Source organism: Littorina saxatilis, unplaced genomic scaffold (genome assembly GCF_037325665.1).
Source record: "Littorina saxatilis isolate snail1 unplaced genomic scaffold, US_GU_Lsax_2.0 scaffold_425, whole genome shotgun sequence".
Lineage (NCBI taxonomy): Eukaryota > Metazoa > Mollusca > Gastropoda > Littorinimorpha > Littorinidae > Littorina > Littorina saxatilis.
The window spans coordinates 78,109-92,340 of NW_027128980.1; the positions used below are offsets into that span (position 1 = coordinate 78,109).

The following is a 14,232-nucleotide window of genomic DNA, read 5'->3' on the forward strand; positions in this document are numbered from 1 at the left end:
TTATTTCTCCGGTGTTTGGTATTTCGGATGCTTCTACCGCCCACCCGAATACGTTGCCTGCTTGTTTGCTTGAGTTGGTTGGTTAATCGAATGATTCATTCATCGATGGATTCGTACATTTGATTGGTAGAATGCGTGATTGGAGAGGACGGGGGAAGGCGTTTCATATTCAATATCCCATTGTGGCACATGGTTATTGAGCTCAACAGCTGATATTGCGTGGAGAGTGAATATCTCCCTATTTTACTTTCCGAATAATATCCCCAGCATTCAAACCATAGTTTCATGGCGTGCAGTGAGTGTGTTTGTGTGTGTGTGTGTGTGTGTGTGTGTGTGTGTGTGTGTCCCTTTGGGGGTAGGTGTGTTTTCTTATTATTCATTTCCATCGTAACACACACACACACACACACACACACACACACACACACACACACACACACACACACACACACACACACACACACACACACACACCGGCTTTTTCACATGACAGAAAATATCTTAACACGAACAAAAAGACGTGTAGACTACCAAACTTCCGAAACATGCAGGCGAGAATTCTCTTCGCAAGAGTGGAACGAAACATTCTCTTTGAGTTTCTGAGACGTACTGCGAAAGAGTAGAGTTAATCTAATGATCTCTCACGGGATATTCAACACGTTAGACTACACCCGGAAATGACCTCAATTCCTGACCTTAACCTTTCAAGCCGCATTCTTTCCGGGTCATGAGTTGCTGTCACGGTTGCTTCTAGCGGATCGAGGGTCTGCCAACTGAAAACGGAATTAGTTTTGAAGTGTTGGTTGCTGCTGAGAATGTTCATGAACACCAAGAGGAATAATAATCATGTTTTAATCTCTTTTATTAGTCTATAATTTTGTTTTTGAAAAATAAACGTACAATTTCGTTTTGTTATGTTTATTCAATTGAAACAAAAAGAAACTGACCGGCTAGTTGTGGAAGACGAGAACTGGACGCACTGTGTGTGTGTGTGAGTGTATATGTGTGTGTGTGTTACGGGACCTGGTAACAAACGGCATTGGGAAAGTAATGCGCGATGATAAACTTAATTGTAGCACACACACACACACACACACACACACACACACACACACACACACACACACACACACACACACACATAGTAAAACGTTTAACGAAAAAACAGGAATGCAAGATAACGTCGTCTTCAGAAGGGAAGATAAACAAACTTTAATTAACAAATCTTTACATTTCTCCCTTTTCAGCAGTATGATTGGTAGAAAAATGAAAAAAAGCTTCATTGGGGTACAGAACATACTAAAAGCTGCGAATATGACGAAAGCTTGTGCGCAAAGTGAAGAATATGCTCATGAGGAGGTAAGCTGTCATTGACTGTCTGTTTGTCTGTCTGTCTGTCGGTCGGTCGGTCGGTCTGTTGGTCTGTTTGTCTGTCTGTCGGTCTGTTGGTCGGTCGGTCGGTCTGTTGGTCTGTTTGTCTGTCTGTCGGTCTGTCTGTCGGTCGGTCTGTCTGTCTGTCTGTCTGTCTGTCGGTCTGTTGGTCGGTCGGTCGGTCGGTCTGTCTGTGTGTTGGTCGGTCGGTCGGTCGGTCGGTCGGTCGGTCGGTCGGTCGGTCTGTTGGTCGGTCGGTCGGTCTGTTGGTCTGTTTGTCTGTCTGTCGGTCTGTTGGTCGGTCGGTCGGTCGGTCTGTTTGTCTGTCTGTCAATTCGTCCCTTTCCCGGGAAGGTTACCCCAAGCCCGCTTAATGTTAGTGGCAATAAACATTTTCAAATAGAAAACTGTTAATGATAAAAAAGAAAACCCTTTCCACGTGCAATCTGAAAGTTAAAACTGGATACAATGCAAAACAGTATGTATACAATTGATATACTGATTTTTTTAAATGGTGTAATAAAAAAAAGTCGTCAGAGACATTCACGATAATGGAATGTTAACGAGCATAAGGAATTAGGGGGAGGAGGGGAGGATGTAACTAACGGTACAATAAAAACGAGATTTCAGTTTTAATAAGAACGAAAAACTCCGTCAAATTCAGATGTGGCAGACGAGTTATAACACACACGTTGCTGATCTTTAGGCTAAACAATACAGTTCAGTCTTACTGGTCATATGTTTGACATTTTGTTGAAGCACATGAGGTCCAGATTCGTATATCAATGTCAGCAGTAATAACAAAAACTGAAAGCTATATACACTAGTATAAATGCATTTTTACCAAAAGAGAACACTAGTATAAATGGACTTCACACTAAAGGAACGCTATAGTATAAATGGATTTCACGGTAAAAGAACATTTGTATAACACAAAAAATAACACATTGCAAATTCTTACCAAAAAAGAAATAACAAAGCAGCCCTGCTATTCTACTGATATCACAATGAAAAACAACGCAACAAATCATTTGATTTCTCAATGCTCAGTTAATGCGACGCATGTGCAGAAAACTGGAAAATAAAGCAGTCTTATAATCCAGCCTTAAATACGCACAGCGTATCTAAACAGTACACTTTGTTCATGAACTGTGCATAAATAGACAAATTCCGAAAATAACTCTGTCGGGTTTGTATGGGTTGTGGAAGAGTGAATACCCTTGCTTTTACTAGGACAAACATTGTAGGGGCCAATCACTAGTGTGGGGTCTGAAACACGTGGACAAAAACACGTGTGAATTCTTTTCACCATGAAAAAGCAAGGGTATTCACTCTTTTACAACCCGTAACAAATCCGACAGAGTTATTTCCGAACATCGTCTATTGTCCGTTTGAAGCCTTTCCAAATCCATGAGAAAGTGGACCTTTGAATATAAAGGCGACCATTTCAAATTTGTTCAGCTAAACAGTGTTTTCCCCTCAACAGTTATTTCGAATTGTTTCGTTTGGTGCTCAGGTAAAACGGTAAGCATAAAATCAAAACAGGAGAGAATGCACTGCAAAGTTTGGTAAATTAGTCAACTTGCTTGGGAATTTTCAGATAAGCAAAACAGAGAGAGAGAGAGAGAGAGAGAGAGAGAGAGAGAGAGAGAGAGAGAGAGAGAGAGAGAGAGAGAGAAGAGAGAGAGAGAGAGAGAGAGAGAGAGAGAGAGAGAGAGAGAGAGAGAGAGAGAGCACAAAACAACTATCAAGTGCGTGCAATGTATTGCTAAGAGTATATTTTACAGGTAAGAGTAAGAGTGGTAATTCAATGATGCAATATACATCAGCAGTATATTGGAATGTCAGCGCTGGAATATCCTAGATGTACTCGCCAAAGAAGCAGTACAATAAAAGACTAAGGGTTAAGTATTCTGGTTATCATGTTTACAATTATTATGCTCAGTGTTTTAATTGCTGCCTCAAAGACTAGAATTCTTGATTATAGAATGTTTCTTCCTACATTCATACAAAAGGTGTTCAACTTCACGGAAAGACTTTATCAGCGGCATACTATGTTGATGAAGAAAAACATTTGGTGCCGATGCCAATGAGAGTTTCAGAAAAAAGAGCCAGCAAAACATTAACACGTCGTACATTTCTACAACAGACTTTTTCAGAAAACATGTCAAGTAATAACCAGTCATAGTTTTTGAATTGCGGTTGTGCGATTTCTTGCACAAAAACAATACAAGAAGAACAAACCCAGTAGCTTCCAATTTTGTCTGTGTACAGTTTTCTTTTCTTTCTTGTATTTATATGTTGTGTGTGTAGCTTTTGATGGCGTTTTTCACAGCAAGGTCAGACTGACTTAAACAGGGCGACACAGCAAGGTCAGACTGACTTAAACAGGGCGACACAGCAAGGTCAGACTGACTTAAACAGGGCGACACAGCAAGGTCAGACTGACTTAAACAGGGCGACACAGCAAGGTCAGACTGACTTAAACAGGGCGACACAGCAAGGTCAGACTGACTTAAACAGGGCGACACAGCAAGGTCAGACTGACTTAAACAGGGCGACACAGCAAGGTCAGACTGACTTAAACAGGGCGACACAGCAAGGTCAGACTGACTTAAACAGGGCGACACAGCAAGGTCAGACTGACTTAAACAGGGCGACACAGCAAGGTCAGACTGACTTAAACAGGGCGACACAGCAAGGTCAGACTGACTTAAACAGGGCGACACAGCAAGGTCAGACTGACTTAAACAGGGCGACACAGCAAGGTCAGACTGACTTAAACAGGGCGACACAGCAAGGTCAGACTGACTTAAACAGGGCGACACAGCAAGGTCAGACTGACTTAAACAGGGCGACACAGCAAGGTCAGACTGACTTAAACAGGGCGACACAGCAAGGTCAGACTGACTTAAACAGGGCGACACAGCAAGGTCAGACTGACTTAAACAGGGCGACACAGCAAGGTCAGACTGACTTAAACAGGGCGACACAGCAAGGTCAGACTGACTTAAACAGGGCGACACAGCAAGGTCAGACTGACTTAAACAGGGCGACACAGCAAGGTCAGACTGACTTAAACAGGGCGACACAGCAAGGTCAGACTGACTTAAACAGGGCGACACAGCAAGGTCAGACTGACTTAAACAGGGCGACACAGCAAGGTCAGACTGACTTAAACAGGGCGACACAGCAAGGTCAGACTGACTTAAACAGGGCGACACAGCAAGGTCAGACTGACTTAAACAGGGCGACACAGCAAGGTCAGACTGACTTAAACAGGGCGACACAGCAAGGTCAGACTGACTTAAACAGGGCGACACAGCAAGGTCAGACTGACTTAAACAGGGCGACACAGCAAGGTCAGACTGACTTAAACAGGGCGACACAGCAAGGTCAGACTGACTTAAACAGGGCGACACAGCAAGGTCAGACTGACTTAAACAGGGCGACAGAAGGAAGGCGGAAGGAGCTAGTGTATAAGATGCTGGAACCATGTGCGTTTGATCGAAAGACTTTTCCTTCTTTTTTTTTTTCCTTCTTTTTTTTGAGGGAGGGTCTGTTTCTTTGAATGCAGGAAGGCCAAACAGAGTTAAGCAGGGAAAGTGTGAAATACATCTCTGTCGAGAAGACCATGTTGCTGATTGTTTCTCAGCCATCGAATAACTATGATGTCTGCTTTGATTAGTCTAACTAACAAAGCTCGTTACAAACATTTATTTATTTCTCTAGGACAGTCCCACTTTTTTTTATATACTTGAGTTCAATCTAAAAAAAAATCACTTCTGTCTTCAGAGTAGTCCCGTTTTTTTCTAGAGTTCAATCTGAACAATTCGCTTCTTTATTCTGAACAGTCCCACTTTTTTCCTTGAGTTCAAAATAAAACAAAAATCACTTGTCTTCAGAGTAGTTCCATTGTTTTCTAGAGTTCAACCTAAAAAATGCCCTTCTTTCTTCAGAACAGTCCCACTTTTTTCTTGAGATCAACCTGTTTCCAAGGCCTCAGGTTGAGATAGTCGCTGCGGGACATCTTGAACACGTCCTCAAAGTCTGCGTCAGTCAGATATCTCTGTGGACAGACAAAAGAGTGGTATTGTAATTCAGGATGTAGCCATTTCTGCCACTTTGGGTATTGTTGAGTCCAGCCTCTGTTTGGGGAAATGCGAGTTCAAAAGTTGGATCAAAATGTAAGCAAATTTGACAGTGCTTACTAACTCACACTTCAACCTTAATTTCTAAAATATCAAGGATGTATCAGTGATTGCACATTGTAAAACAGATGAAAAGTACTGAAAAACGCAGTCTTAGGATGCACATAACAGTCCTTTAACCACAATGACTGTTTTCGCAGAAATGGACACATATAGGAATTGATACTGATTAACAGAGAATTCTGTTTCTATATATAAGGCGTACTTTTTACATTTAGTCAAGTTTTGACTAAATGTTTTAACGTAGAGGGGGGAATCGAGACGAGGGTGTGGTGCATGTGTGTGTGTGTGTGCCTGTGTGTGTGTAGAGCGATTGAGAGTAAACTACTGGACCGATCTTTATGAAATTTGACATGAGAGTTCCTGGGTATGACATCCCCTGCTTTTTTTTTCATTTTTTCGATAAATGTCTTTGATGACGTCATATCCGGCTTTTTTTAAAAGTTGAGGCGGCACTGTCACACCCTCATTTTTCAATCAAATTGATTGAAATTTTGGCCAAGCAATCTTCGACGAAGGCCGGACTTCGCTACTGCATTTCAGCTTGGTGGCTTAAAATTAATTAATGACTTTGGTCATAAAAAATCTGAAAATTGTAATTAAAATTATTTTTTTATAACACGATCCAAATTTACGTTCATCTTATTCTTCATCATTTTCTGATTCCAAAAACATATAAATATGTTATATTCGGATTAAAAACAAGGTCTGAAAATTAAACATATAAAAATTATTATCAAAATCAAATTTCCGAAATCGATTTAAAAACACTTTCATTAACTACTACCCCGCTCTTCTTGTCAATTTCACTGCCTTTGTCACGAGCGGTGGACTGACGATGCTACAAGTATACGGTCTTGCTGAAAAATTGCATTGCGTTCAGTTTCATTCTGTGAGTTCGACAGCTTGACTAAATGTTGTATTTTCGCCTTACGCGACTTGTTTGTTCTTGTTCTTCTAATATCGGACATATAAATGTATCGTTCCTTCCCCTTACTACATCTCATCTCTTCTAGTCTTAACTGTACGATCCTTCTAGTTTTTGGACCCTCGAAATTTTCCCTGCGTGTGGGGGGGGGGGGGGGGGGGGGGACCCAGCACCCCTTCTGCATTAAAGGCAGAGTAAGCCTCCCGTAAACCATCACAGATACGGTCAGGCTTTTACACACAGTACAAACACCATTTCATTTAAACACTCACCAATTGAGAACATCCTATGTGCCCTCCGTAAAGAGCAAACAATTTTCAAAGAATTTATTTTTGCGTGGTTTATCTTACCCCTGAGCCATCGTGAACCCGTGTGATCCAGTTTTCCCTTTTCACAATGCAGTCGTCATAGTTAGTCATTTGAATGCGACTCGACGTGAGCTTATCTACAATAGCACGTTTTTTTTATGCACGAAACAACGGCTGTGGTTCACAAGAACTCTAGCGATGGCTTTTGACTGTTGAGAGGAACGGCGATTTGCACTGATAAACCGGCCGTCGTCTGCTACGACCCTTGCGTGACCCTGCTTCCGGGCTTTTCTTTTTTTAAACTTTCACAACTTCGAATTGTTCTGATCTTGTCTTGATGAAAAACGAATTCTTTTATGATTAAAGAATGTTTGTGTAACAAGCTGTCAATTTATTATTTAGATTTTAAAAGCGAGGCGCAAAAACGAGGCGCCGTTGTTGTTAACGGAACAAGTCTACGAAAATAAATTCTTTGAAAATGTCTCACGCTCGACAGAAAGCAGCCAGGATGTTCCCGTTCGGTGAGCGTTCAAATGGAAGTTTGCTTGTACTGTATTTAGACGCTCGGGGAGCTCTGTGATGGTTTACGGGAGGCTTACTGTGCCTTTAAAGTAAGGCAGTAATGGCGCTAGTATTGTTTCAAACCGGTACGCAAACTTTTATGATGCATACAGTCCAGAAAAAAAACCCGTAGGCTGGTCATTGGAACCAGTACGAGTCCAACTCAGTGTACTGTTTTTTTGTTTGTTTTACCAGTGAAAAAAACCGGTAGTTCTAAAAATCAACCGGTAGGTCATACCGGCAGCCAATTTTGTTCCGGTATTTTCTCGTTTCAACCTGTAAAATACCGGTGATTACCGGTTAACGCCAATACTGAGTAAGGGGTCCCGGGACCCTTGAGGTGGAGCGTCTAAAGGGAGCCCTGGCTGTCTGGTCAGGAGGACGACATCATAGCTTGAGTCAGGCGTAACTTCCTTACCTCTTTACAGCTGGGGTCCACGCCCTTCGGAAGATTCCTCTGTTTCAGAACACCTATAGGATGCGTTTTGTAGTAGTTCGCCAGCTCCTGGATAAACAAAGAAACAAGATAAATCAGCGCCATGACCAGATTAAAACCAACCGACAACGAAAAGAAAGATTCCCAATGCTTCGCAAATTGTAGAACCATTAGGTCGACATGCTTGTGAATGCTTCGTTTTGTCAAAAATTAAACGTTCCAATAGCTAACCTTTGTTGTTGTTTTATTCGCAAATTGCAGTTAAGTCTTGTGTGTACAAAACGGTGTTTTGAATTGTTAACTATCAGAATAAAAACGTTTTAAGTTTTAATTCTACCCTCCATATAAAATGACTGGCAATGAACTACGCTTTACTGATAATGACACATAATGATCCAGCTGGATCTCCAAAATGAACTACGCTTTACTGATAATGACACATAATGATCCAGCTGGATCTCCAAAATGAACTACGCTTTACTGATAATGACACATAATGATCCAGCTGGATCTCCAAAATGAACTACGCTTTACTGATAATGACACATAATGATCCAGATGGATCTCCAAAATGAACTACGCTTTACTGATAATGACACATAATGATCCAGCTGGATCTCCAAAATGAACTACGCTTTACTGATAATGACACATAATGATCCAGCTGGATCTCCAAACTAACTCCATGACGCTACTTGACACCACCTCCGGCTCGGGTGCCTCGTTGACCGGGAGCTAGAGCGCGACAACCATCCCTCCCTTGCGGTGGCCCTTTTCATTTTTATTTTTATTTTTTCTGTCCATTTATTTCCCCCCATCTAAAGTCGGAGTCAAACCCGGGAACATGCCCCTAATGGTTTGACTGTGAGGGCGTTAAACATTACTTATCATCGTGGTCTTTAATGTCCTACAATAGTCAATCACTCAATATGAGGCTTATATCGCGCGTATTCCGGGGGTACAGTTCTAAGCGCAGGGATTTTTTTTATCTTTATTTTTTTTATGCAATTTATATCGCGCACATATTCAAGGCGCAGGAATTTTTTTTTACACAATACATCACGCATTCACATCGGCCAGCAGATCGCAGCCATTTCGGCGCATATCCTACTTTTTGCGGCCTTTTATTCCAAGTCACACGGGTATTTTGGTGGACATTTTTATCTATGCCTATACAATTTTGCCAGGAAAGACCCTTTTGTCAATCGTGGGATCTTTAACGTGCACACCCCAATGTAGTGTACACGAAGGAACCTCGGTCTTTCGTCTCATCCGAAAGACTAGCACTTGAACCCACCACCTAGGTTAGGAAAGGGGGGAGAAAATTGCTAACGCCCTGACCCAGGGTCGAACTCGCAACCTCTCGCTTCCGAGCGCAAGTGCGTTACCACTCGGCCACCCAGTCCTTATAGTGACTGTACCTTGATGGTAGCAGCAAAAATGTACAGGTGCTATGATTATTGTTTGCTTCTCTTTAACTGAAATGGATTTATTCTTGAGTTTGTATACCGTTTGAACAGAATTGAGTCTTTCAGGGCCTAAAATAAACTAACTGAATTGACCAGCCAAGACCTGATCGGCTTGTTCAAAACAGAAGCAAACATGCATCCACTGGCTTTGTGGTGAGTTTACAGGAAAAGAGCATTGCAGAAAACCAGAAGAAAAGTGTTTACCTCTTTGACGGAAGTTAGGCCGACATTCTCTTGGCCCAGTTCCCGTTTGAGATCCTCGTATGTTTTCCCTTGCTGCACGTGCACAAAACGCAATGATGAAATCGCACACTGAACTCAAACAAACTAGTCATTGACAGTGGAATTGTGAAAACACTTACGCAGAAACAAACGCAGGTACACAAGCAGGCATGCCAATGCCCACACATACAGGTACGGATGTATAACTACACACATGCATTCACGAATAAACCCACACGTTGGAAGCGGGGGGGGGGGGGGAGGGGGAAGGGGGAGGGGGGGGGGGAGGGGGGAAGGGGGATGGGGGGGCGGGGGCGGTGGTGAGAGCTAGAGTGAGGGAGTCAGAATCTCTTTTTTTCGCGAACTATTTTTCGCTACGCAACGTTTTGAAATTTAGAACTTCCTATATACAAACAAGTTAACAGTGAAAATGTACTCACCAGTACCAAACACACGATCAATTAACATGTTAATTGTTGGTGTTTCTTGTACTGGTGAGTACATCTTGTACTGGTGAGTACATCTTGTACTGGTGAGTACATCTTCACTGTTATCTTGTTCTTGTTCTTGTTCTTCTCACCTGCAGTCTCTTGTTCCTGTTCCGAAATGTCGTTTATTTTGTTTGTTTGTGTGTTTCTTTACCGTTTACCGTTTTTCTTTCTTTTTCTCTTCCTGTCTTTCTTAATTAATATCCAGCATCGCTCTGAAAATCGTGTTATAAAATGAACGTTCATACTGAAAGGATCTGAGCCACCACAAACTGCCAAAGAAAAAGTCAAGCGTCATCCACCATTTAATATATTGCCAGTTGACACATTGTCAGTTGACCCATTTCCATATGACCCATGGCCAGTTGACACATTGTCAGTTGACCCATTTCCATATGACCCATGGCCAGTCACAGACGGATGACTTACGCTCCATTTCTCGGGGTCCCAGCCATGGAAATGTCCCGTGAAGGAGGGGGGTTCGAATCCCTGCTTGACGTTCAGGATCAGTGTGTTGTCCTCGTTTCGTCCTGCGGGGTCCGTCCTGATGTATTCCTGCAACGTCACGTGACCAAAATGATTTGCATAATGATGTCACTGTCTATTGATCATGAGTCTAGTTTTCCATTAACAATGAATGTAATCATGCTGAGGATATAATAATATATTCACGTAAAGTCAAAGAAGACCAACAAAATTGAACAGACACTTTAAATGCTAGATTCTTGAATCAAAAAACAAGAAAGGTAGGTTCGTGTTTTTATTATAAAAAAAAAATCGTTTTTGGATTTGCTAGATTCTTGGTTACATTTAAATTGTCTTATAGGCGAAGGTAGAAACTAGCCAAGCAAGAATTACAGATTTTCAACATAATGAATCATTTGCTTGGTAGATGACGAAGTCATATAACGTCTTGATATTCGCATATCAATCGTGCAATTCGGCCTCCCCATTCCCTATCTATGTTTTATCAACAAACACTCTCTCCTCGCCACCCAACCACCCCCCCCCCCCCCCCCCAACCCCTTTCTCCGAACTAGTCCACAAGTTTTGACTAAATGTTTTAACGTAGAGGGGGGGATCGAGACGAGGGTCGTGGTGTATGTGTGTGTGTGTGTGTGTGTGTGTGTGTGTGTGTGTGTCTGTGTGTGTGTGTGTGTGTGTGTGTGTATGTGTGTCTGTCTGTGTGTGTGTGTGTAGAGCGATTCAGACCAAACTACTGGACCGATCTTTATGAAATTTGACGTGAGAGTTCCTGGGAATGATATCCCCGGACGTTGTTTTCCTTTTTTCGATAAATATCTTTGATGACGTCATATCCGGCTTTTTGTAAAAGTTGAGGCGGCACTGTCACACCCTCATTTTTCAATCAAATTGATTGAAATTTTGGCCCAGCAATCTTCGACGAAGGCCGGACTTTGGTATTGCATTTCAGCTTGGTGGCTTAAAAATTAATTAATGACTTTGGTCATTAAAAATCTGAAAATTGTAAAAAATAAAATTGTTTTTAAAACGATCCAAATTTACGTTTATCTTATTCTTCATCATTTTCTGATTCCAAAAACATATAAATATGTTATATTTGGATTAAAAACAAGCTCTGAAAATTAAAAATACAAAAATTATTATTAAAATAAAATTTCCGAAATCGATTTAAAAACAATTTCATCTTATTCCTTGTGGGTTCCTGATTCCAGAAACATATAGATGTGATATGTTTGGATTAAAAACACGCTCAGAAAGTTAAAAAGAATAGAGATAAAGAAAAGCGTGCTATCCTTCTCAGCGCAACTACTACCCCGCTCTTCTTGTCAATTTCACTGCCATTGCATCGAGCGGTGGACTGACGATGCTACGAGTATACGCTCTTGCTGTAAAAATGCAGTGAGTTCAGTTTCATTCTGTTAGTTCGACAGCTTGACTAAATGTTGTAATTTCGCCTTACGCGACTTGTTACCACTCCTTTCTTTCTAACATAACAAGTGAAAATGCAATCATATTCTCAAAGGCTTGCGCCTTAAGTCAGCAGAAAGCCCAAAGAGTCTAGAGACAACGTCAGAGATGGTTCCAGAGATTTTACCAGAGCTGTTGTCAGGGCTTCCTTCTTCTCCGTCTCATTGGCACCGCTTCCAACCCAAACAAACACCTGCAGAGGGATAAGCAGGAAAGATAAGAGACAAACACACCTGCAGCAAATTGGCCAGGTAAGATTAGAGAGAAACACCTGTAAGAGGATGTGTTGCTTGTTCCGTCAGATTGTATCGTTGCTTTTGCTGGAAGTGCTGGTGTGTGTTTGTTTTTACTTCTAGGTGATACTGGAACATGGACTTACACTGATGAAGTGAATTAACAGTTACAAAGTAGGCGCAATCTATTCGTAAGCGCATGTACTATTTATTTGCAAATGAAACCCCTGATTATCAGTGTATTCAGTCTATCAATCATTCTATCAATCGATCAATCTATAGTACATATTCAACACATGAAGTAGTAAACTAAACTTTGTTTTAATCAAATATGAAAGTAAGAAGTATCGAAACCGCGTGTGTGTATGTGTGTGTGTGTGTGTGTGTGTGTGTGTGTGTGTGTGTGTGTGTGTGTGTGTGTGTGTGTGTGTGTGTGTGGTGTACGCCCTGAACTGTCTTATGTATACGTTTCCATTGAACTATTGTGAGGTAACATATTTTTTCTATCATTAAACTACAGGAGCAGTCTGCAGTAACAGGCCTAAGTCTACTCAATGTGCGTAAGAAACTGACGTCAGTCAAGCCTAAGGACGTATTGAAAGCACACTAAACGCTTTACGATCTGGAAGCTCTTAAAGGCACGCTTCTTCTAACTTGTGTAGACAGTTCGGCTCACAATCTCAGATCTTGCCAGGCTTTTAATGAGTTAAGGCAATGTGAGGCACTAAAATTACCAGCATTAAACTTGGAGAATACATGGAGTAACTAAGTTTTCTGGATAGTTATTAAAGTGACATAAAAAGAAATGAAACATTTGTGAATACTAATTTACATAGACTGCCGTTGCAATGGAAACCGGTTTAAACAGCGCCAAATTGGATTTCTAGGAAACGATTTTACAGCAACATCATACATCAGAAAAGCATAATATTTGGCACAAAGATACATATGCTTTATATCTACAATCATATAGAACGATATTTTGACATAAGACTACAGTTGAATTTAATTTCATTTTTGAAATAAGGATGAATGAATATGTGGTTAGAAATTCATTAATCCTTATTACAAAAATTAATTTAAATTCAAATGTAGTCTGTAGTCAAAATGTCGTTCTATATGATTGTAGATACAAGTCATGTCTATCCTTGTGCCAAATATTATGCATTTCTGATGTATGATGTTGCTGTAAAACCGTTTCCTAGAAATCCAATATGGCGGCTGTTTCCATAGCAACCGCAGTCTGTGTCCAATAGTATTCACATTATTTTCATCTTTTTTTTTATAATTCTCTTCAATAACTACCCAGAACACTAGGTTATTTCATGTGTTCTCCAAGTTTCATTTTACTGCCGCACATTGCCTTACGACCATCCTTCCACTTAGTCGCAAAGCAAAACTGAATAGCCTGCGTGACTTCCGCGCACAGTGGTAATTTTTGAAGATTTTATTTCGTAAAAGACACTAGCTGGTGCCTTTTTCGAAAATGAATTCATCACAAAATTCCAACTCACCACAGCACGCAGTCAGGGTGTTGCTTTTTGGTATGTGACCCAGTGGTTGGATGGTCTTATACCGTGTTAAGACCTAGATCTGAGATAGTGAGGCGAGCCGTTTACACGAGGAGGACTTTGCCTTCAAACACTTGCCAGACAAACACACGTCACGAACCAACCTCCGATGACGCGTCGAGGAGCATGACGTCATCTTCGCACAGATCCTGCACACAGAAAAACAAACCAAATTAAAATTGTTTACCGCGGGCACGATTTGTTGGTGTATTTAGTTTTTGTTCTTTCGTTGAAGGATTCGCGAAGTTTACACAATCTTTCTTCTTCTCGTTCGCTCCTGCTTACACAATCCTTCAACAGTGCTCTTATTTGTTGACAAGAATGTCCACTTCACCTCTAACAGGACATTGTTCCCTTACCGCAGCTATGCATACATGTACAATTTTTGAATATAATCGTTCATTGGAGAGCTCTGAAATATTCAAATCAGCCTTGCTAGCAAAGACCTAAAAAAAAAATATAAAAAAATGGTCGTCGCCTC

At 41.2% G+C, this 14,232-nt stretch overlaps 2 protein-coding genes across 2 annotated transcripts; both read right to left on the minus strand.

Moving 5' to 3' along the window:
* Positions 1 to 3,665: 3,665 nt before the first annotated feature.
* LOC138957274 (uncharacterized) lies at positions 3,666 to 4,868 on the minus strand. The gene has a single exon (XM_070328412.1). It carries the CDS (start codon positions 4,866 to 4,868, stop codon positions 3,666 to 3,668), a length of 1,203 nt encoding a protein of 400 aa, XP_070184513.1.
* On the minus strand, positions 4,801 to 13,900 carry LOC138957272 (advillin-like; the record flags this gene model as incomplete). The annotated part of the gene is made up of 6 exons (XM_070328410.1): positions 4,801 to 5,440; positions 7,798 to 7,884; positions 9,489 to 9,560; positions 10,424 to 10,549; positions 12,075 to 12,140; positions 13,856 to 13,900. Coding segments are annotated over 6 exons (510 nt in total), but the record flags the coding sequence as incomplete, so codon positions are not given.
* Positions 13,901 to 14,232: the final 332 nt, after the last annotated feature.